General features: G+C 39.2%; 2 protein-coding genes across 3 annotated transcripts in view; one reads left to right on the forward strand and one right to left on the reverse strand.

Annotated features, from left to right (window-relative positions):
* Positions 1-2,073: 2,073 nt before the first annotated feature.
* Positions 2,074-8,884, forward strand: LOC139146096 (secretory phospholipase A2 receptor-like). The gene is made up of 6 exons (XM_070717535.1): positions 2,074-2,221; positions 2,466-2,861; positions 3,750-3,812; positions 4,549-4,920; positions 6,589-6,774; positions 8,046-8,884. Exons 1-6 carry the CDS (start codon positions 2,137-2,139, stop codon positions 8,375-8,377), a joined length of 1,434 nt encoding a protein of 477 aa, XP_070573636.1. The 5' UTR covers positions 2,074-2,136; the 3' UTR covers positions 8,378-8,884.
* Positions 8,885-11,999: 3,115 nt separating this feature from the next.
* Positions 12,000-26,027, reverse strand: part of LOC139144915 (neuronal acetylcholine receptor subunit beta-4-like) — a 60,958-nt gene continuing 46,930 nt past the window's right edge. The window contains exons 2-7 of one of the 2 annotated variants that reach the window (XM_070715744.1): positions 21,236-21,375; positions 20,413-20,457; positions 19,758-19,867; positions 17,573-18,447; positions 16,726-16,868; positions 12,000-15,736 (exon numbers count right to left, since the gene is read on the reverse strand). In XM_070715744.1, coding sequence (XP_070571845.1) covers positions 15,590-15,736; positions 16,726-16,868; positions 17,573-18,447; positions 19,758-19,867; positions 20,413-20,457; positions 21,236-21,375 — 1,460 coding nt within the window. In that variant the 3' untranslated portion in view covers positions 12,000-15,589. The remainder of the gene's footprint in view (positions 15,737-16,725; positions 16,869-17,572; positions 18,448-19,757; positions 19,868-20,412; positions 20,458-21,235; positions 21,376-26,027) is intronic. The other variant, XM_070715743.1, reaches the window with a different exon arrangement.

Below are 26,027 nucleotides of genomic sequence, written 5' to 3' on the forward strand. Positions count from 1 at the left end.
TTGGTAGATGGTGACGTCAAACTGGTGTACATAAAAAACATAAAGTTCGTCAGGACGATGTGCCGAACCCACTTCGCCAAGCACCAAGTTTACGTAGGGTAGGTAAAGAAGGTGGAGTTACCACCTTGCGTTCATGAATAAAGGCAACCGTCACGTGGTAGTGGTATCTCGGATTTGATCCACGTTACTTTGTCGAGATCATTACCCAAAGCACTCAACTATTGATGGAATCGAGCAGGAAAGAGGCAATATCGAACGTGTCCGTAATCGTTACCGAAGGCCCCTGGATGGATGAATGGTGAAATCGTGAAATGAATGTAATTTGATTTGTGTAGCAAAATTTTGCTCAGTTGCTAGTCTGTAACATCATCCGTTCATTACAAAATCATCTCTTTGTCGTTACATTACAGCTGTCGTATGCATGGGTCACTTGTTACGCCCATCTGTCCTACTTTTAACATTGTCGTGAAAGTAATGTGCTGGGGACTGATTGGTCACTATCTCTCTTCATAACACCGACAGGTCACGTGCATCTACTCCAGACGTCTTCTCCGACGAGGAATGGCCAGGCTAGAAAGCGGAATCGATATTCATAAAAACACGGATGCGAATGATTCGGTGAAATGGTTAGACACGTTTAAAGTGGTGCAATCGAAAATTTCCACCTGTTTGCTGATTGTATTATAGCATCCGAATCAAAAAGAAAATAACAGGAACAAACACTGTGGAGAGCCATTAAGACGTTGCACTTCAATCAATATACAAGAGAATCTTAAGGCAGCCAAATCAATTACATTATGCACCCTCAGGTTTTGGTTAAAAATAAAGTAGTTCACAGGGCTTCAATCAATTTCTGTTTCATTAATTCTTAAATTTTGTGGAGTATGTATATAGAATAATGGAAAAAGGAAAGTAGACCGTAAGAAAAGTTAAAAATGTACAGGTAACTACAAAACTCTGAAAAAAAAACCCAGTCAGATCATTGCACGTACGTACGTACGTACGAACTTACGGCAGGCAGACAGGTAGGTGGGTAGGGGTATAGGTAGGTATAGGTACACATAGATACATGCATACATAGATAGTCATATACATGCATACATACATACATACATACATACATACATACATACATACATACATACATACATACATACATACATACATACATACATACATACATACATACATACACACACACACATACATACATACATACATGCATGTACATACATACATACATACATACATACATACATACATACATACATACATACATACATACATACATAAAATGTTAGACTTGGTTCAAGTCTGTGATTTGTGAATGTTTGAGTGGAGTGAACGCAATGATTAGTATTCTGCTTTCATGTGAAACGCGCGCGTGCTTGGACGCGATGAGTGGAGTGAACGCTATACAGCGGAGTTTCACCTGAATCCGGCAGAAACTAACTCACTACTGCGCAGACTCAAACTTGACGCATTCAATCGCCGGGAAAACCTGGCGTGAGCTGCCAAATTCCGGATAGGTTTGTACAAAATAGGAGAGACGCAAGAGAAACTATTATAAATGATTTTATTTTTTTTAAATTCACCGACTTGAACCAAGTCTAATAAAATGTGTATGTGTGTACACTGCTTCACACATCTGTCTCTCTCTCTCTGTCTACCGCAATCATAAACCGTTTGTCTGCATAAAACTTTGTCTACCTGTGCTTTTGCTTTCATGAGTGCCAGTTTTTATTGCACACAGTGTATACTAATTAATAACTGGTTGTTTGTGTGTTTCACTTTTTTGAATCTCGCTCTTATTGTGTTCGACACACTTTTCCCAAAAGTTGGTCAATTAAACTGCGCACGCTCTCTGTCATTCTAGTCGAAGAATTCGCTGCGCCGCGGTCGATCGGCGTTCCAGGAATCAGCGATCTCCGAACCTTATTTGTACAATATAATACAATATCGCTTTTTTCTGTCTGTTTTTTCTCTCTTTGATCAATACTGCCAATAGATCATTTGACCAATAGAAAAAAGTATAGGATTTGATAAAGGATGTCATTAGACGACAAAACAACATTTTCAGCATTGCAAAGTTGCTAGGTATAGCCGGATGAATTAAAGCAGTTTACTAAAGTAGAAATGTTCAGAAAAATCGACGTCAGGAAGGATACTTCATTGCTGATTCTAGTTGTGCACATCTTACGTGTAAATACAACCGTTAGCGGTGAGTAAAAACAAAAAAGCTGATTTATTAAGTAAGATTTCATGGTTACTCCTTGCGTGAGAGCTGTATTTCTTGGAGAAGGTTTTGGCGGATTACGCCATTTGTCTGTCTGAGTTCCTTTCTTCCACTCTTGTTGACTTTAGAATGCTTTCAATTTTGACGGTCGAGTTGGCGTTTGAATGTTCAACTGTATGTTCGCAAAAAACCCTGCAAATTATCAATGGCATGACATTTGTCTTAACAGAATGTCCTTACGGCACTCTTTACCTTGATCAGTCTGCCACCTGTTATTGGTTCGTGGAGTGGCCCGTGGTCAATGCCTTCAAGGCTTATGAAATATGCCATGACACAGGTGGTACAATGCTGGAAGTTTCCAGTCCAGAGGAACAGACGTTCATCGAAGGGCATGCCATGACTGGTGTAGACTACTGGCTAGGGTTGTTTAAGTTCAACGGCGGGTTTGCGTGGTTGGGCGGAAGCGGTTCCCCCGTTGAGGACGGTTGGAGCAACTGGTACGGTGGTGGATCATCCCCTCCAGAACCGAATGACTATGGCTGGTGCGTCGACATGAGGCATTTCCTGAGGAAGTGGGGTGCCCGTTCCTGTTATTACAAAATTGGCTTCATATGCGAATATCAAGGTAGGTTAGGCAAAAGTATGCCTACCTCCGTTTTCACAGTTTGATAAAGTTATGTACTACGGTATGTGACATAACACTGAAACCTAACATTAAAGTTATGATACAGCCCATTTTAAATTATCTGGCATAGGTCACCTAGTTCGAAATTCAATAAAAATCCATCAACTGCAACTGTTTTGCGCTATGTTCTCCATTCTCAAACTCAAACTAAATCAGTGAATAATACAAATGTATTAAGGGGACAAAGTCGCCTTTTTAACTAGTTTTCATGAATTTTGTTTGACACGGAAAGATGTTTGTGCAGTTTGGGTACTAGAAACATTCTCAAATACTTGTCAGCTGCACTCACTCTAGTTCTCAGATACGATTAAACATTCATTGAAACATTTTAGGAATTCCAGTCCATGCATGCCTGATTTTACATTGTTACATAGAGTTTACATTGTTACATAGAGTTAAGACTCCATGCATGCGATACCTTTTATATAGTGTCTTTCACTTACATTACAGAAATGAATAATTGTCACAGGAAACCGAGCTGGAGTGTGAGAAGAGCATGTTGTGTGCTTGTCAGAAAATCTGTGAATTCATGTTGAATTTATGCATTGACATCATGTTGTACACTGAGTGACTTTATGCAAGTATTACATGTATTCTTAACACCACAAAAACGTAAAAAGAGCGACTTTGTCCCTTTAAAACACTGACGAGGTCAGCATAAGGGCATAAGCGAGTTTGAACAAGCCAATAATATCCGGGTGTCTTATATTAAAGTTGCGGCGCAGCTTTTTGGCCTGGTATATGCGACAAAATCCTCAAAGCAACAACATATTGTATTTTATATTTTGATATTAATACCGATAACTTTCGTTTTCTCGTTTCACATAGATACACCATGTATACCTGACAACACTTGCCTCAATTTCAAAACAAACTCTACGGGGCACCAAGGTAAATACGATTTTCTATAATTCACTCAATAATGCCAATATTCACCAGCAAACTTCCGAGACGATCGGAATACTCTTGCAAGATACTGTACTTTTAACCCGATGCATTTATTTCATCAAGTTACTCGCTTTCTACGCACGGATTTCTAGTTGGGGTTGAATATTTGCCGGCATGGTGTCAAAAGGGTCATTGTTCGGAACCACGGTGTCAAGACGACTGTATACGAGAAAAATACTCCCGCGTAAACAGAATAACTATTTTGATGCAACTGCCGCATCAGAATACAAACCCGACGAGTAGATTTTATCGACTGTGTCAAAACACTGGAATTTTTATGCTTTTAGCACAATTACCGCATTAAGCAGACAGATGTACAGACCATATTGAAAAAAAAAGAATCGGATAATAGTATGTGCCAGCATGCTAGCACGTTCCTATCCTCTTTCACCACACTTGGTAAACAACACAAAGTAAAAACTTTGTCAAGTTTTCAGTTATTTAAATGCCCTTGCTCCGGACTGTCTAAATAAACAACTATCGTTGCCTAAGAAAATATTTTCCATTTCAAACAATATAAATGAACCAAATCAACCTGAAATTGTATCAGTCATATTTCTAGTTTAGGTGAGTAATATACAATTGCAGTTCGGTTATACGAAACGGTTGCCTTTCAAATTTAAGCAACCTTTAATTCTAATGTGCAATAAAAGATTTATTTCTTCTTTATCTACACAAGGCAACGAACCGTCAATGTACACCTTCGGAGACACTTGTTACATCATCTATGATGACATGAAAACCGCGTTCCAGGCCCACGTAGATTGTGGTCGTGAAAACTGGTCGCTTTTGAAGATTGACGACCAATTAGAACAAGAGTTTATCGAAAGTGTGGTTGATAGTAGAAACTACTGGATTGGTCTCCTACACACAGGCCTGGGTTTTTATTGGGTAAATAGAGGGAAACTAACCAATGAAAGTTACGTTAACTGGATACCGTCTGGAAACGATACCGAGTGCATGCAACTGAATCGTGGTAGTGGCTGGAAGTGGACTCTTACGTCTTGTTCAGCAAACTCTTCGTACATATGTGAAATGCAACCATACACTGGTAAGAAGTGTCCAGTTTATGACCACATTGCTCTGCTTTTTTGTGATTTCATCGCAACGGTTTTGAAGACATACATACTTACATACATACATACATACATACATACATACATACATACATACATACATACAATATGTGTATATATGCATATATATGTATGTATTTATATATATATATATATATATATATACCGTATATATATACCGTATATATATATAATGTACGTATGTACATATGTACATAAAATGTGTATGTATGTATATATGTATGTATATATATATATATATATATATATATATATTCAGAGCTCGAAATTAACGGTAGTCCTGCGTCCACAGACTACCAACTTTTCCCTGGGCTACCAAAGTCCATGAAATGGTAGCCCATGCGGACTACCAAATCCTGAGACATGAAATACTTGGCGTGCGATGTCCGTCACTTAGGGACGAGCCAAATGCAGTCAACATGCAGTTTCATTTGTTTGAAGCAATTACCCTTTCATCTGTGAAGAGTTTTTTTCTGATGACTATTACAATTTTCACTGCTATGTTATTGTTTTCACAAGATGCAGAGCGTTTGATACTAGAATGCTGAGTTGCTTTTCCCTGTGCAGTCTTTGCATGCCAGTTCACACTGTGCTGTTGATCGGCAGTATACAAGACGTATTTCCAGATGCTGAAATTTCACAAAACTGTCACTTCTGTATCCAGAGATTGTGTTATCAGTTTGATTTGAAATAGTGATATAAAACACTGTGTCAGTTAAGCTCGGAAATCGTGGCTGACTTTCGCTGTCTTTTATCTATAGTTATCGATCAGTATCAATGTATTACGGTCTGTATGGAGAGACTCGGGTGTAACAAGGAATGTTCATAAAGATCATCAGAATATTTTTTTTGCTTTTGTTTACTCAAGTTACAAGTTCTTTGGATGTATAAGCCGATTTCGAAAGTGATAGAAAGAGTTTAAAATGTACATAAATTAGCATAAATTAAGCGCTCGTGGCACATAGCATGGGGTTTCTCGAGTGGAAGCCCCTAGTTTTACTGCTATTTTGTGTTGCTGAACCGGGGCTTATACTCGGACGAGTACAGTATCCCTAAACTAAAATATTTATGGACTACCAGCCATTGTCACTTGGCTACCAACTTCAGAAAATGGTAGCCGAAGTGGACTACCAGGGTAAGAAGTTAATTTCGAGCCCTGATATTATATTGAGAGACAGAGAGAAAGACAGACAGAGCACTCTGAATTGTTTTCATAGTGACGCCACTAAGACAAGTATTGTTAACCGAATTTCAACACCTCATTACACAGTATAATGTACGTCCAAACCATATAAAAATAAATGAGAGTAAAGACCCGAGGAAATTTTGTGCTGTCCTTCTGAGGATGAAACCTAATTACCAGATAACTTTGTGAATGAAGTAGTTTGTGCTATTATTTATAAAGATCTGCTTTGGGCATCAAGGACTGTAATTTCCCACGAGGACATCTACATACGTGTACTTTGAGAGAGAGAGAGAGAGAGAGAGAGAGAGAGAGAGAGAGAGAGAGAGAGAGAGAGAGAGAGAGAGAGAGAGAGAGAGAGAATGAATGATTGCAGTGCAGTGCACAAAATAGCGAGCTATTTTTTAATATTAATATCAGGCTGTCTTTACATATACAGGTAATTTTATGTGTAATTCTTCCACGACTTTGCCGCTACTGAGTACGGTATTAACCACAGACGAAATGACTACAGCATCATTGGTATCCAGTGTAGCATCGGACGAAACCACCAGAGACACGACTGCAGAGGATGGTTCTTGGATGGAAACGACACCCACATCCGAGTTGCTGTCAACTTTATTAGGTATAAATAAGTCAATCCAAATTGCCCGGCATTGTCGTTTTCTCGTGCACTTTGGGTCACGCAACGTTTATTGTTGTCTCCTGTGAAAATATGAACTTGTATGGTTGTATTTACGTTGATTGCCAGTGCAATTTATGCAACACGTCGTCGTCTGTGAATTGGAGGGAAAAATCTACCATTAATCCGAAATCTAATACATTTGTCAAGCGATAACGCCTGTAGTTTTACGTGACAGTATCCAGTCTTCCGTCAATCTTGTGTAGTATAGTGCAAAGTGTATGTGAGGGAGCCAATGCAGTGTGGAGCTGAGTTGATGGCACAAGTTATAGCTTTCAAGTGGTGGTTCTGGTTTATACCACACAGACTCAGTACTCGTGTTTGAGGGTAATTTTGTCGCTCTGGTAGATGCCCAGTTTTCAAACCTACCGTTCCCTCATTCAAATGTACTTTTGGTTGAGGATATGTTTGCTTTAGGGAATATTTGAGGCTTTCCGTTTTCGTTTCATATGTTTGTTTGTTTGTTTGTTTGTTTGTTTGTTTGTTTGTTCTTTGGTTTGTGGAGTCCATGGAGACCAGAAAGTCCGACGCAGTAGAGCAAGAAAGCCCAACTGTCGACTTACATCAACAACAATTACATTCCAAGAATACATACTTATCAATTGATTCCACCCGGGAGAAAAAAACATATGACGATGACTTTGCAAATTCAGGTCACAGAAAAACAGATTACCTGAAATTTACTAATATTGAGAATTGAAAATGGCCGCTATCACCAAGTTCATGCCTTGGGGAAAAACATCTTTTTTTAATTTTTACAAAAACATAGCTGTGGAGTTTTTGTTCACTCCAGAAGCTTCAAAACCAGTCCACAGCAACTGCAGACCAACAAAGTAATTTTTAAAAAATTGAGCCCAAATTTCCGTCTCCGAAGCTCATTCACTCAGTACCGGATAACTTCTTCCACCGTGCTTTCCTCCGCGGCCTATTCCTTTGAATTTATAGTGGTTTTCCTCATGATACCAAAGTCTGCGCAGTGATCCCTGGTTTATATCGCTTTGTTAAAAGAATGGTTCAAAGTTTCATTAAGGAAAGTTTGAGAAAACGTTCAAATTCGAGTCAGTAGTACCTGCAGACATTTAATGTCAAATTTGTTTAAAAATCACAGATTATTTTCGTACAAGAAAAAGGACTTTTACTGTGCAGTTTGTGACTCTCAGTTCATCTCAATTTACTGGCTGATATTTGATGAGATTGTCACTTTTATTTCACAGACACGGGAACTGCAACAAAGCCCGAAACTACGGCAACCTCAGATGCCACAGCTATCGGAAATGGCACTACGCACCTGGAATCAAACGACTTGACCCGTTCAACCAAAGCGTTGTCGGCACTCGAAACCGGATCTACACCAATTTCTGAAGCGAGGCCTCACGTGGAGAAACCATCGACATTTCTCGGTTTAAAATCGGAGGGCGTGGTAATATTCTCTCTGTGGACGGCCGTGTCTGTTCTCGTTGTTGGTGTCCTAGTTATTTTCGACCTCTTTTACATCTCCGTGAAGTACTTCCGAAACCGTGCGAAGGTAGAGACATTACCGGGTTAGTGTAAATACTTTCAAAGAGTGACGGACACAAACCTATTAATAATTTGTGCCAAAGAAATAAAAAGCGATGATAGTAAAATGTACAAATATCTTGATCATACTCAATGCTCTTGCTTATTCTTGAATGCACATACCTTGATAGGTATTACTTCAAAAACACAATTTGAAAATCGAATTCGTCTTTTCAATAGCTTTCAAGCTATCAAGACACGATCCTCAAATGAGTAAAATTACTGATTTACTTGAACAATTTTCGGCCTCATCGCCATGTCAAATCAAAAAATTATTCTTTGAATGAAACAAATACCGAATAAAAAGCTCCATTTTTGTGGATTTCCCGTAATTTTTTTCTTATCTAGGCTAGCCCACAAGTCAGTCGGCGTATTTTATGTTCCAATAAATATTCTCAACCAATTCATATACTCCTACTCTCTTATTCGTATTGACCATTTTAATCTTTTGCTACGTTCTAAATGTTTGCTTTGGTCAGGTTTAGGTTAATGCTTACCAAACCTGACGGCCTACGCGATCACACGACTGTCAGACGATCACGCCACTCACACTACATTAGGTCGCGACAATATTCGTTTAAAAGGTATTTATTTAAGTTTTGACATAATTAATCACACTGACTTGAGGCATGTGTAGTTGTCTCTCTGTGGAGTTTCTCGCCTTACTCGTCAAAACATGTCAAAATGCTGGGTGTCCAATATTGCTGTTAGCAACTGAATCACCCAAAACACTAATTCATTTATCGATAGTAGCATTGCATATATTGTACAGAGTGCAACGTATTGTCATGACTAACGCTTCATACTTCACAACATTTTATGGAGGATAATATGATTATGCAATTTGTCTTATAAAATTGAAGTACTAAACATACAAAAAGTTACAGTTCTTTTCCCTCTAATGTTTAATATTGTTTTGTATTTTAAAGCAATTAATGCACTTGATCTGACATTCTTGCAGCGTTAAACTCAAAAGATATTAATGCTGATTACACCAAAAATTGAAACATTGAATTTTTTTATCGGCATGTTTGACAACTGTGCCAAGCAGACGTACCAGAAAGGAAATTCTTATCGTCAGGGTGAATAACAAATAACAAGTCGATTCTGTCTGGGAATTTTTTTTAATTAATTCATTAATTTATTAATTAATTAATTAATTTATTTATTTGTTTATTTATTTATTTGTTTATTGTTTATTTATTTATTTATTGCTACTTTTATTGCCACCGACCGCCAAATATACTGTCTTGATTTTGATGAACGCACAAGTGGTACAGTGTATATGTTGCGAGTCAATCGATAAACTTTAAAGCAATACGTAAACGTTACGCAAACCTTGTGTATAATTAATTTATTGTGAAAATTCCATAGCTAAAAATCTTAATTAATGACCAGTAATGTCATACTATTATTATTGCATTGTACTGTTTTTCTTCAGTAAACTATACACTTTTATATTTATCAGTTTGGGTATATACATTGCCATGCTTCACAGTTTTAAGAAAGAAGTGCTTTCGTCACAATTAAGTTATTACTGAAATAATGATTTGAGATATTTGCATTTTAATGTATTCTACGCCTTGACTTGATGAATCAATTCCAAACTGCATAAAACAAGGGTAGTATGTTTTTGTCAGCCAATAGCACTACGCATGACAGAGAACCAATCTCCACAAAGGTTCCACCGATATTGGAAAATATTAAAACAGGGCAAAAAAGCAAAAACAAATCAAAAAGCAAATGTATTCACTTTTGATTGATATGGGGTCACACATGTTCATCACCTTTACAAGTTCACTGGAGTAAAAGATTTCGAGGCATGTGTCGTGATTGGGTTTTATGATCAAGGTTCTTGTCTGATTTATACACAGAACTACGAACGATACCAGTTCATGCTAAGAACACACAAGCTTTATTACTGAACACGCCGTGAGATAAAAAGGCGCCAACCGGAACACAACTGTAGCAATTACATATAAAGGCGCCAAAGCGCATGCACCGAATGTAATAGAACAGCAAAGGATAAACATTTTTTTGGCGGGAGATTATAGTCCACAGTCATTGGATGAAAGTTACCAAAGAGTCTGATTGGTAGAAGGATAACACATAGGCTCTGCTTAGTCCTATTAATAATGTTCAAATGATGTGTCATTTGTTCTCCGACAGCATGTCATGCATGCTATTTTTCGTCCCGATTGATTGTGGGAAAATATTGAGCCGATGCTCGTTTAGTACCTAATGTCTTCTTAAACGAATGATTAAAATAAGCAATTTTTGCTTGTCGAAGTTGTACCTTCTTTCTCCATTATATTCACTGCAATGTTTCAGCTTTGTTTGAGTTGTCATGGCAAGTCTCAGACTGTGGACATGATATTCAATCAGTATTCACGTCTATTAGACTGGGTAGGAATTTAACTGATTCTATTCAAGATTGACTATCCTTCGGTATCTTCATAGTGATTACATATTTCTGTCTGTCTGTCTGTCTGTCTGTCTGTCTGTCTGTCTGTCTGTCTGTCTCTCTCTCTCTCTCTCTCTCTCTCTCTCTCTCTCTCTCTCTCTCTCTCTCTCTCTCTCTCTCTCTCTCTCTCTCTCTCTCTCTCTCTCTCTCTCTCTCTCTCTCTCTCTCTCTCTCTCTCTCTCTCTCTCTCTCTCTGTTGTAATAATCCCTTGGCAATATTTCATACATATGTTACTAAAATTACTCACTTTAGCCTCAAGTTGAAGATTTATAAACTTTCTTAAAGGTATATCATGTTGATTTCATATTAATTGATTGATTGATAATTTACGCTGAAACCCTACCTAGTCTGTCAAAGTGTTTCATTTTCGATACCAGACCTTTGTCGCTGAAAATTCACGAGGTTTTCAATTGGTGTAGAAGAGTAAATTGAATCGCGTCCACCGTTTATTTTATTTTATTCGTAGCAGGAGCAGGGCTTTCGCCCAGTTACAGCCCCCATAAGAATAAAAAGTCTATACAAAGCTTAAAATATAAGAAAATAAAAACAGTAAACACAAAAAACCCCTAACCAACAAGAACAACATCCATTTAAATCACAATAAAATAAAGATAAGCAATAAAAAAACATAAAACAGGCAACTTAAATTGACCCGTGAATGGATGGCGTAGAATGTGCGTTCCTTCGGTCTGTGCTAGCTCAGAGGCAAATAGGACGATCGGGAATTTGACCAGGAAATTTTTAAAAAATCTTCTTGGTAGTATCAGAATACAAGCGATTGAACATGGTTAATCTAGAGCCGAGATTCAGGTACCGTGTCTTTGAGATAAGTGTGCAACATGGTACCGGCCTTTCGGCGAAGACTATTATATTCGAAACAAATTGCCAGTTACCTACTGTGACATACATTTTGTATACAATGCAAGATCCGAGGTACATGAATATTCCACATTGATTAAGGGTCATTAGCATAGAATTTTAATACCGAAACAATGCTCATTAGTGTAATCTGCATATTTGAATATCATTATACCTCGCATCTTGCACTAATAGACATTTTGGAAAATGCTGGTGGGTGTTAATACTGTATTTAAAAAAATCAACCTCGTTTTCTGATACAAGAACGGAAAGAAACCAACGACAGACTGCTTTGAATTTGGCAAGATCGCCAATATTTTATTCCTAAACGGCAATGAAATTAAGTAGAACAAAATGAAGCACTCCCAAGAAAAACACGCAACACCACATAAGACCTTTGATTATGAGAGGAACAAAAACATTTCAACAATAAATGCCACGCCCCTAACTTTACAGGTATTAAGTAACTGTTTAAAAACCTTAAATGCTCAGTGGTTAAAATCAATTCATCAACCGGATAAACATGCTTAGTTTCACGCAACTACAGCTTTGTGATTCATGAGGCATCATAACCCAATGCCTTTATGGATGCCTGCCATGAGGTTGTTTGAAATCACTGGGTTAATGGTAAAGTACATTAGCGAAAAATATTTGATTGAACGATGCAGATTGAGACAGGTTTATTCACAGGGAATATTTCTCATTTAGCCTCCTTGAGTCTTACGTTTCATCGGAACGTCTGACTGATTCTCATGAATACTATGAAATCCTCCTCTGCAAACAAACAAACAAAAGAACAAAAACAATTGGTGCTAGGTGTCAGAATCTTGGCAAACATTGCGTAAATCGTCCTTTTTCTTCTGAAATTTGTTTTTCGGTAGATAAACGTCAACAAATGCAATATTTGTGGCAGAGAACCTTTTGCGATTGTCATGGTTACCGTCACTCCACTGGACACGTTATATTCTTCTCATTTCAACACCTTTCTTGGCGTGACGCATAAATACCAACGTGACGCACTAAAGATAACATGACATACCCATCTCATCTGGGAGAACGGAAGATTGCGGGATAAAAAAGGACGCAAGCAACTTTAAATTGCCTGAAAACCTGGAGATATCGTTGAGTTGATTTTTTACTACAACTGTATTTTATTCTATGCAGATGCGGTCACCGTGCGTTCAATAGGCCACGGCAGAAAGTTACATTACGAAAAAGAACGAGACAGTTCTCATTGACAGACTCATACGTACTTCTCCAGTGTTGAGGAGGATGACTACGCAAAAGTAAAAATATTGTCATTCTCTTTCATATTATATATTCTACATCCACGTCCACGGAATCATAACGCTAAATTATCCATGGGTAATCATCTACCCAAGAAAAATAAGCTATTAGTTCATACTGGCTACGCGAACGCGAACGAGCCTGAAATTAATGTAACTGGAGTTCGAAAATGGCGGTAGAATTTCACAGACCTAGTTCAAATAAAGAAATATGTGTGTTTACGGTAACCTGGCCTACCCTAAAAAAAAGCTGCCGACCCTAGACATTTTTTTCGCATTTTCAAAATATTTCGAGTCAGTGCTCTAAATTTTACCGTACTTTATGGGTCTCTGCTAAGGAAAATAAAAATAAATTTCCTCCGACTTCCCTTCCCTAATTTTCGGAGGTATGTTACCGGAAACACAAAATTTGTTTAATTTGATCATATTATCGATGGGATAGTTGCCCGTTTACTTCAAATTCTGCGTGAAAATAGACTATGAATCTTAAAAATACCAATCAAATTTATGTTTAATAATAAAGTATTGTTAATCGATAAAGAAATGCGTTGTTGGAGCAAAGAATTAGAATAACTGGTATCCCTAATTTCCTGAATATTCCGCAAAGCGAGACAGCTCAGGCATATAATTCAGTAAACGTAACTAAAATTTTAAAAAAAGGCTTCGTTAGATATAAAGACAGTGTGGGTGTAGTCGCTTTCACACATCGGCTGAAATTATTAGTTGAAATGATAGATGAACTTTTGAACACGACAAAGTTTGAACTTTTCAACATACTCTCATCACATTATCATACAAATAAACCGTATATCTAATGATATTTATCGGTCCTAATGATATTTATCGGTTTCAGCGTCCAAACTTATTTGACATTCGTAACACACAAATTTACAATCAAAACATCGAGGAATAATCACGTGATCGAAACGACCATGCGACAAAATTAGTCATACTTTCAAAATCAATCCAATGTTTAAAATAGGAAGATATAGGAAATGTGTGAAAGACAACGTATCTTTCATTTTCATCAGAAAAATTACAAACTTGGAATGCTTCAAACACAGCACAAAATGGCGCCCTCATTTGTAAACGAAAGAGGTGCTAGAAAGCCGTAGCTTTCATCGGTCTTTGGAGTCGAAGTTGAATATTGTGACTATGTGCTCAATCACGTGATCATCAAAATATGAACATTATCTACCAACGGCAGCGCTTTCTAACCACAAAAAGACGCTAAAGCGGAAGTTCATATCCCATTGCCTGGCGAAACTCTTCAACGATTATCTTATCCGCGTAAAACCCGCAAGGTAAAAGACTAGTCCTTTTACATCTATATTCGCAGTTACGTGGCAATCATATTTTTACTAAATTTATGGCGATAAACTAGCACTCATCCCTGTGGAAGACAAATTCTTTCGATGAACGGAAAGCCACTTCAAACTAACTGAAATATACACATTGATTTGTGTATCCTGATATCTGTCGAAAAGCCGTATTAAGTATACATTATCTACATAAAGGCCTACATATGTCGTTTCTTAATTAATCGATTCACCATTCGCAAGTGGGTAAGAGTGACTGTAGATTATCTGGTATGATGGACATGTTGTTGAGCTATTTTCTAAGAGCACTGTTCTATCCTTATGCATTGATTAGCAAGGACAAATTCTAAAATTTATTGAAAACGAAACATTAATTTGATCAGTCCGTCCTATTATTAGACGAAATTTGCCATTGCAGTTTTCAAACATCCTCGAAAATTTTGAATTGCACTTTTCAAATTCATTTCACCTCTTGCGAATAAAAGAGCAAAACTACTTTGCGATCCAAGTCTCTCAGGTAAGCATGGTTGTGGTGGGATTGTGGTGAAATCTACAAGGTGAAATGCACACCGAGCTGTTATTTTTTATGTTTTTCATATAATGGTAAAGCTAACATAAATACTTTTAATTACGATAGGCAATCAAATATGTCAGTTTTGTCAGTTGATATTGAAAATCCTAAAAAATGTCAAACTCGTCCAATGTCGGTGTTGGGCTAACACCACCGTCAGTTCCAACACAAACCTCATTACACGTGATTAGCGCTTGATTACACCTGATCCTGCGGAAGACGGGTAAGAGCGAACAAATAAGTGACAAACAAACACGTCTCAACCCTCGTAGCTAGTCACGTGAACAATGATGGCGTCCATGGATACACGTAATGTATGAGAATGCCAATCGCATAACGCTGCCGCTTGTCATAGCTGTTGCATGAGTTGTATCCACATGCACAGCAGAAGTAAAGACCTCATCGGGGAAGCGACTGCGCTCCACAACGATTTGCGAATTGTTAGATGAAATTTGTAGCACCCAATTGCTATCATTGCGTTGTCTTTGCCAGTGTCGTCTGTGGAGGTCAAACCACGGATATGCCACTTTCACAATTCACGGAAATCCGTAGAACTTGATTGGAAGATTTCGTACCATCGATCCGGCCATTCCGCGTTAAACTAAGGTGATCAAGTCACTGCTCGACGGCATGAAAGATGCCCTTCTAACAGCAATAGACCTCTCAAGGTCGATTTCTCAGCAGCATCCAATTATGCCCTCTTCAACCGAACAGCTGGTCTTTGAAAAATTTGGAGGCCAGTGGAGCCTGCATCAAAATTCCCATCGTCCCGGATGTACAAACTGTACAGAAAATTACCAGAAATATGCGATCTATCACCATGGCAACATACTTCCAATCCTCACGTTGCTGAAAGAGAAAGAAGAGAGAGAGGACAAACGCCATGTTTTAATATCTCAAAAGAATGCAAGCCAGGAAATCCACTGTGTTGCATTTGGAGATAAAATAAGCCTGTTTTGGAATTTCACAGGAATTTGGCCCGCACTGCGCATAGTTCTTGATATAACGAAGCATCATTTTTTTCTACATTCTTGTCTACATATTACAATAGTCTACATTTTTGGCGAAATCATAATGGGTCGTAATTAAGGGTAAAAGGTGCCAATAAGGGTTCCGGGTCGTGGTACTGGTCGTGCTGGAGTAAAATCTGGAGTAAATTTCATCATAACTCCCTTGGTCAAAAATTTTGAATGGACTACAAAACAAGTAAAATGGCAGCACACATGTGTGTACACTTCAAATGAGAGTGCGCCCCCTTCGGCCCTTTGAAAGTATGATTTTTGGCCTTTGTGTGTTCCCGAAGCTGCTTTCCTTCGAGGAGGAATATGTGAAGTAATTCCTGTGATTGCTAAGTGTGAAAAGAGACGCAAAACCCCATTCTTGCCTCTTGACAACATTACGGAGTTGACGTTATAACTTCAGTCGGACTCCATTCAAACGACTATGGAGATTACTTCATAAAATCTGCAAGGATTGTGTATAAATGACTATTCTGTGTCTGGAGATAAGTCACTTTGGTGACATAAGATAGTGGAGAGTTCCTGACAAAATTCTCGTAGAATGCTGTTCTATTCCGTTAGATGACACCAGAACAAAGACCAACGCTATATCTTTGATCATGGTGCTCTCAGTAGGTCATGAAGTTTAAAATCATAGGAATACAATTCATAGGAAAAGAAATATGTAGTTAGATTTCTTGAATACACATCCCTACTGTGTCATAAGCTTATACAGAGTATCACAAAAAATGCGTTACGCTCATGTCCCTGCACTGTGGAGTGGAGTGGAGTGACTGTGGTTCGTGTACAGTCAAAAGATAATACAGAGAGCGCACTTACTCGGAGAAAATCCTGTTCGTCTGTGTATGTACTGGTGATGTACATAATGTCTTGTATTGCTTTGTCGATGTTCAACGCCTCAGTGGCGTCACCATCTGAAACCGAAGAGGGGAGATACTTTGGTATCGGAAGTCCTTGGCTTGCTGCAAAAAGGAGGGAAAACAAGAGAAAAGAAACAAAAAACATGGCGATATATATTTTCAGCATTGCGGTAAACGTAAGCAAAAAGGTCGGGAGGGAATGTGCACACAAAATAAATAAAGTCACCCGTGTTCTTTGAGGCAGGGGGAGGCTTAATTATGGAAACTACAATGGGATATGTTGTGCAGGGATTTGTAAGTTATATGGGAGAATACCGTATATCAAAGCTGGAATTATTCAGAAACTAATGCAATTCTAAAAGTAAAACCATGGCGTTGACTGAAATCACATAAAAAACGACTTCCTGAGTGCGCATGTGTAGTCACGAACTTATTGAAGACGTATTTTTCAGACTTCATGGAAAGTTTATTAACGTTAAGTACTAACGCAAAAAATTGTCTGAAACTGGAGTAATGATGAACAAAAGCTAAGCCATCACCTGCATATAGTTACCAGCATCATTAAAATCATCATCATCATCATCATCATCATCGTCATCATCATCATCATCATCATCATAATCATCAACATTATCATCATCATCATCATCATCATCATCATCATCAAAAAGAGAAAAGCACGAAACCTAGCTGCAAAAGTATCGACGTTAGTTAATGCTACACATCAACGGACATTTTCAAAGGGTAGGATCAGGATAGCAAGATTATCCGGGAACGTTCAAACCTGAACTGTCAATGGTCCTTACCTTCCTCTTCTCCGTTGTGCGCCATAAAATTGTCAGCGTGTGAACGCATGCGCACTGTGAAATTGCTCCGACTCGGATTTTCCACGACGATCCTGTTGGAATCCACTTTTTTGTTCTTTATTGCGTCCCGCGTCAGCGAGATGCCGACGCTTTTGTACCTGAAGTTGTAATTGTCCGGTCTCTTCATGCACAGAAACCTCGGAAGGGTGTCAATGAAAACCCGCCTGACCCAGAGCGGCATGACGTGGGTGGACGGCGAGCGGTGGTGAATGTTCAACACAAACACCGCAATGACAATTGATGACGTCACCAGAACCATGGTGAACAACAAGTATTTAGTAATCAGGGGCATGGTGTTGGCGTTGGCTGGAATCAGCTTGGTTATGAGCAACAGGAACACAGATAGCGACACGAGTACGGAGGTACATAAGGACATTTTCTCGCCGCAGTCAGACGGGAGGTAGAAGACGAGCACACTGCAGAAGGAGATGAGGGCGCACGGAAGCAACAAGTTGGCCACATAAAAGAGCGGCTTCCGGCTGATGGTGAAGTTGAAGGTGATGTCAACGAAGTTTTCTTCGCAGCACGGATACATAACTGAGTTACGCTTCCCGGGCGACTTCACGATCTCCCATTCGCCGCTATCCCAGTAATCTCGCTTGGTGGCGATGTCGTCTTCCGGCAGCAGGTCGACGACTGTACCGTCGTAAGTCCATGTCCCGAACTTCATTTTGCACGTCTGTTCGTCGAATGGAAAGTATTCGACGTTTATCTTGCATGAACTCTTATAAATGGCCGGTGGGACCCACTGCACTGTTCCATTGTAGAAAACGTTGGCCATGGCCATATTTTGGACGTCGTAAGAACCGTCGGCGCTGGAAACGTAAAAAAGATAGAAAATTTCTATTTCAAGAAAGTGTATTATATTGTACTATATTGACTGGAGATCGATCAATTAGGGGATAAAAACTTATATTGACCAGAGCATAAATGGGTAAAGTCACTGTAGTTTGTTTTGACGGGGCGGGGAGATTTATTTGCCTCGAATGCGACCACGAAGTCAAATCATGATGACCGTGCATGGTATGCAGTGAACCTGGTGCCGTACATTGAGACCCGGGAAGGGGGACACTGCTGAGGGACACATATATGTACCGTGGAGTTGAGAGACCCCTTTCGCCATATGCTGACCTGTGACCAAGTAAATATTGATTAACTAGACTTTTCAACAACGAACTTTTCAATGTAGACCAGCGTTTTGACTAATGACTTTTATGACCATCATTTTGTGGACAATGAATTTTTGACATCCATAACACTGTAGACTCGGGCTTTTGACCCCCCCCCCCCAACACACACATTGTAAAGGAAAATTGTAGACATGAGAATTTGTTTATTATAGTGTGAACTGTCTAGGGTACACTTTTGTCAAATTCGGGACTGAGTGACCCATTTTTTTGGACTGGGCCATGCAGTTTGTTGTAGCACTGTGCTGATTTAAATGAACTTGTCGACATGAATGAACACATAAAGATTACATCAATAAACTATATACCACAATGTCCTATGCTATCTCGCATCCCAAGGGAAACGTGAAAGGACTGTGTTGGTAGGTGATGGAGTTACGTCACCAATCCATCAAAACTAACATGGAAATTGTCGAGGTATAATTTATAGGTTGTATGGACAGTGCATGTAGACGATTTAAGCACGAGTTCATCGCCAAAAGTTTGAATTTCTTTCAGATTTAAAAATTCTGATAGATTTCACTTCAATTATTCGTTGGTTACTTTAAAACTTTACATGATAAGTCACTTTTACATTGACACATCTGATTGCACGCATTGTTATATTCAAACATTTCAATGAGAAAAAGCAAATCTGAACACCGTTTGTGTTCATGCTGTCCGCCTTAACAACAGCGCCCTCAGCGGTGAATCTTAACTACCTTATTTAATGTTTGAGAGCCCTTGTGTTTCGAAATTTTCACAAATGATTTAATCAATCGCTCCGGGGTGTATGCTGTAATTGAGCGTACAAGGTCACTGTAACAGGGTAACCTTGATAAAGAGGAGTCGAGTGATTAAATACTCCATTTTTGGTCTTGAAATGTTCATTGAGATCTTAGTATCATGACCCATGGGGATTTTTGGGCAGTAAAGACATTTTTTTTTATTTGACTCACTTGTTGTAAATTAATACATCTGGAATCCAAAGGCTCTGCGCCGGTACTCGAATACTGGTGATTCCATCATAGAGTCCCGGGTCCCAGTGTAAATGGCTGTCAGTCCATGACTTCAAGGTGAAAAATAACACAACATCAAACAAAGATTGACAACAGTAAAATGACAAAAATGCCGTGGGATTCGGGCGCCGGGTGAGGTGCTCAGACTAGATCGCACAGCGATGCCAGCGGAAGCGATTCCCCCTCTAGGATTTTAGTCACCGGTACATCGTCTGATACAACCGATCGGTGAAGACAGCGAACAAGAAGCACGTTCGGCTAACAATACATGTTCTCAACCACCGCAGACTTAAAAACTAATCGTTTGTTTGTTTGTCGGTTTTGAATCGATAGTATACATTGCGCATACGTTTGACGGGTTTGCCTCGTTTGTTAAATTTCAGAATGTGTTATGAGAGAATGCCTCATTCATTTTATGCTCCAAATTCTAGTACTCCAGAGTTCATCTCTGAAAGCTTGTTGTTTAGATCCTTTCGACGTAAAGGAAACGAATCGAAAAAAATGATTAATGAACATAGCTCTTCCGCTTATTTGAAACGAGAAAACGAGAGTTTTATGAATATTTAGGTATGTGGAAATTAGAAGTAACACTTACATGTCTAAGCCACACCTTAGTTGTCATTATTTGACTCTTCTCATTCTGAAAGAGAAAATTAATAATTGACGATAAGGTCGAGCGACGGCGTCGAATGAACAAAATATCGCCCCCAAAAATTCACATGATGTTATACGTCTGTTAGGTCTATGAGAACTACTATGAGCAAAGGGCGTTTGTGGAGAAACTCGCCACTGATGGAATAATTCATTGCAGCTTGACAAGACCTGGCTTTTCTCTCCGGCAAATCGAAGTAAAACCTATGTCACTTTCCCATGCATGCATATTTGTCTAATTTGAAACTATGTGAAAGGAGCGAGCGCGATGCAGTGGGGTTAACCTGGTGAATATTCAGGTTATGGTACGATGTACTGTGTTAACCCGGCACTGCGCAGGCCCCGTTGTTTCCCGTTCGACACCTTGAATATTCACTTACTCGTCACAAACAGAATCGCCCAAAATGTTAAAGACACATAATATATACTGAACAGAAACTTGTTACAAAGGGATTTTCTTTTTTCAAAAAAAAATCACTGACTGAAGCCAATTTCTGGATGTACTGGGGAAACGGAGCGAGGAATAAAGAGACATTATACAGCGGAAAACGACAGGTTGAATAAAGCTGGGGATGAAGTAAATCGAATATTGAATCACAGCAAAATGAAAGGGAACGACAGAGAAAGCGAGGGTGTTCTATACCGGGATAAGAAACAGGTTAGACTCTGGGAGGCGCTCTTAATCATTCTTCCTACTGGGCAATGTAAGAGGCACGGTGTCTTGCTGAAGATTCAAATGAGAAATGATGTTGGCGTGAAAAGCTTACCACGTCAATGATCTGTGATATTGCCAGACCAAAAGTGATGTTTAAGATCTCCGTAACGTTCGAGATAGGCAGAGCCAGTTTGTTGTAATCCCTGAAAATGTCCGCACGGAGGTGCATTTCCGCTTCTGATGTCAAAACACCTGTAAAAATGAGAATGGCACCGTTAAACTGTCAGCAGACTAGTGGTACGGTATGAAAAGTCACCAAAGAAACTCGAGATTATTTGTCGTTGAAAAGTGCGTTGGCTGAAACAGATGTCCACTTATGTAAACACTTCACCAAAACTGTATTTGCTGAACTACGGTATGTGCTTCATTTCAACACGCTGTGGCTGTTTATGCTGATACAATTAAATTAAAAGGAAAAAAATCACAATGGCAAGGCTGCAGTACGGTATTTGTTAATTTCGTTGTATATATTACGCAAATTTCGAAGCAAACTTGCCTGGGAGAAGACTGCAAGGTTTGGCACAACAACGCCTGAAGGGCACCGCCGCGCCGCACTATATTCAAAACTCCTGAATTGTGCTGTAAACCGGTTTTAGTTCACAAACACGGTTCTCTGCTTTTTAGACAGCACAGATACATCACGGAGTTACAGATAGTCAGGCAGACAACCAGCTGGTTTATAGATATTGTATCGAGAGCAGCTGTACATGTTAAAATGCTATTTTGTGAAGAAAATTATAATTCAGGGGCAAACAGAAGCTGTTTTCAACCGCCCTCTCTGAAATTTAAATATTTTCGCTCATGGCCCTCCCGATAGTTTTCCCCTCCCTCGAATCCCCTACAGGAATTCTTCCCGTTTCCTGGCCAAAGAAATGATCGTACGTGATATGTGAGCACCTCTGTTTCACGGACAGCTTTGTCGACTGCCCCTGACGCCTGTGTTGTGATTGTCATACAATTTAATATTATTGGCGAGTGACCAATGTAAGCAGTTGTAAGTGCCGTTTTATTTTTCAATCAAGTAAACAAGCAGGACAAAATCTATGGACGAATGTTACACAGCTGTCGAATATTTTCCACTCTCCCTTTTTTATCAGAATGACAGTAATAACGCGTCTTCACTTCATTCAAAATCCGATAAATTACACTTGTGGGAATGGAAAGAGAGTTCGTAGAACAGATATGAGTGCATGAACCCTGAGTTGGAGACATGTTTAAAGTTTATTTTCCGCTGTATTGGTTTCCACGTCGACCACACGCCATTCCTTTCCACGCGAGACAAACAGATGACCCGTGAACCATCAAATTGAATACTTGCAGCCCAGAGAATTACTGCGACACACTCAAACGTTTCCTTTAATTAAAAACATTTCAGCACGAGCTGTGTTTTTTTCTCCAGAAATGACCCTGTAGACGATTTACTGTCTCTAGGACGGTAAAACTGGTCCGAACATCTGACGTAACGCGAGACTGCCGTGATATTAATCGTTAACGAGAAGTGGGATGGGTCATGGGGTCTCCACCTCATCTTTGAACCGTGTTAATGTGTCTTGTGGCATATTTACGAGCGTAAGAACATTTGTCTGTTGGCGTTACCCAACCCTGAAATAACAGATCGAATTGCCGGTATAACGCAGCCGCAATTTATATCACAATTCCCGTTCCATATCAAGTCTAACTGTATAGTATAGAATCCCTCCATAATTTCGGTGTCCAGTACCCCGGGACGGTACCCCAAAAGTTGGGGCATCGTACGACGAAATTACGGAGAGGTTCCAGACTAGTCAGACCATCACAAAATGCTTAATGAACAGTAACATGGTGCGATAAAACCATATTCATACCAGAGCGAGGCAGCGCGAGCGATTTTGTGACACCGTATAAAGTAGGCCCCGTTCATTCATATTTCCAATTTCGGATTTAGAGCGTTGTACATTTTAATTCAATTGTACATGTATAGTGTAATCAAAGAGGATCATATTTTATGGTTCAATGACACATCTCTCGACACAGCTCTCCAATTTAAAACTCGCCATGATTCAGAAACGTGCCCGAGAATAAAATTCAGGTTTTATTTTATCCCTCTGTACATTAAAAACAATAGCTGCAATTAATTTGTTCTGTCAGCCACAGTTTGTGGACAACCCTGTGATCGATCGATCTCTGTGATTGACCCAAAAAGGGCTTGTCTTCCCGAAACACCCCTGCAGTCACGGTCAGTAAAGCCATGTTTCGACTGGTATGAAGATGTCTCGCTGTTTATATTAATATGAGGTCAAATAGGTGTGCAGTGACAAGGATAATCTTGGCCTTTTAACACTTTGTAGAAATTTGGCCCTTTATATTAGTCAGTTCCACAAAAACAACTTTATTCCAACTTAATGATTGGTGAGCTAGAAATGTTTACAATTTTCTGAAGATGGTCTCAATCAACTGCAAGCGAATAAACAAACAGTACTCCTGACTTTGCTTTGAGTATTAATTCAACGTCAGCATGTAAATTATCCCGGCCCTACCTCGACATATACAAATTACTGCAAAAATGCACAAGGACCGTTTTCTCACTGCACAAAGTGGTCGCATCTTGACAGGTGAACTCATAAACATTACAGAGAAAGTACTGTATGAAAACTTTAACGCCACCAAATGTCACTTCCCAGTGTAAACTGACGAAGGCGTCACCATGTACCAGTTGAAGTGCAGTACCATACCCTACTACAGGACACTACGATTCAGCTCAAATTTCACAAACGTGTTAACAACTATGACACATTGCATGATGCCAGTCGTGCCCGAGTAGACTCAAATTTATAGAACAACTTATCTTGTTCTGAACACTTTGTGTGTTGCTTAATTAATTCCCACATTGTTTATAAAGGGCGAAAAGCCTTAATTTTTGATGGCAATCATTAAGGCTATGACGCAATATATGTTGTCAGACCAGGCCGCTGTGACGTCACGCTTCTCGTTAACTGATTGAAATATGAATGCTACACGATGGGAGTTCATGAAGCGCAACTGCGTCAATATTATTCCTGCGTGAAATTAAATCTCGTCGTATCGCGCGAGAACATATAATCATTCCATGTATTAAAAGGCGTCTCGCGCGCGGCCTTTTTGACCGTGCTTCGGGTACAGAGTCGACCGAAACCTGCTTGATACGTTGATGCTGACAGCATAGTACGCCCACTAAATATGCGCACACTCAAGCATTGCTTCGACGCACTAATCCACGCCCCAGTGAATGCGTCAATTTTATGATCAACCATCCGACTGATATGTTCATTTCCGAATTGGACACTTAACGAATATATTTTGCAAACGAACAGACTACAGTGCCTCTGGTCTCTGCCTCGCTTGCTCTATCTTTTTATGTGTATGTATGTATGTATGTATGATACAAACTTATACATACATATATATATATATATACACACACACATATATATATATGTAGAAATATATATATATAGAAATATATATATATATATATATATATATATATATATATATATATATATATATATATATATATATATATATATATATATATACGAAGTATGCGGTTCGACTTGTCCGATACAAAGTGCTCAATACAAAAGTAGAGCGAGATATACAAGGGATGCTGGAGAATTGATTTTACAATGTCATCTCTACAACGTTGTTTCGTGAGTCGCGAAACTCACTCATCAGGAGACTAGACTGGAGTGAATCTACATGGGCTAAACATCGCTGGTTACACAGGTGGTGGAATTTTGGTTGAGATTGACAGTTGTTGCATAACAATATATTGCTGCTGCTATGAATATTCATGTATACGGAGAGGACTGATTTACTTCGATGGATATACCGGGAGTTACTAGTTATTGCATAACAATGTCTTGCTTCTGTGACGGCATGATGACACAAGTTCATTTCTTTTATTGAGTGTGGAACATTCTGGATGGCGGATGATAATAAATTTTTCTGTTAAACAAAGGTTGCACCGCTTGTTAGTACTGTCATATGGCTTGGCTTTGGCTAGGACCTTCCATGAGATGGTGTGCGTGATATTGTTGTTCTTTAGCGTCCAAATGTGTTTACTGAGTTCGGTGGAGTTTCTGGAGCGTTCATGTCGGAATGATGTGATGTGGTTTCTGTATCTTGTCTTGAAGTTGTTCTCTGTAAGCCCAACGTACGTTTCGGAGGTGTTGTTGTCTGACCGTGTGACTGTGGCTTGGTAGACGATGGAGGCTTGAAGGCAGTTACCGTCGAGTGGGCATGTGTCTTTTTGCCGGCAGTTGCATGTCTTGCTGTTATTGGTCTCAGTGGTATTGTTGTTGCTTTGAGGCCTCAAAATGCGTTTGTTGTGGCTGTCGATAATCTGCTTCGTGTTGTTCATGGTGCTGTAGCTGATCTTTATGGTGTTTCTGTTGAATATTTTTCTGAGCTTGTGATTTACCGGAAAACATTTGTCTACTAAGGAAAGGAATCTCTGTCCGATGTTGGTGCTTATATTATATATATATATATATATAACAAGCATGAGAATGACTGCACAGACCGGACGGAAGGCCAAGTCAAAATCATACCATACGTCTCAAAGAAGGCGATGGTCCCAATCTTTCACCGGCAATTTGCGCAGGGTAATTTTGGAGTATTTCTTTTCAAATGCGTTGGAATATTAATTTGCCGTGGAACCTTGTATGAAAAATAAAGTTACCTTACATTTCCTACATCGTTTGAAAATCATCCGGGGGAAATTGCCGGTTTTAACGAAAACTGAACCTTCACAGTTCCTCCTCCCATTTCGTTACTCAAAAAGTTTGCATGAACTCCTTATAAAGAATCTGCCCTCAAGGCAC

This window comes from Ptychodera flava, chromosome 12 (assembly GCF_041260155.1).
Source record: "Ptychodera flava strain L36383 chromosome 12, AS_Pfla_20210202, whole genome shotgun sequence".
In the NCBI taxonomy this organism is placed as follows: domain Eukaryota; kingdom Metazoa; phylum Hemichordata; class Enteropneusta; family Ptychoderidae; genus Ptychodera; species Ptychodera flava.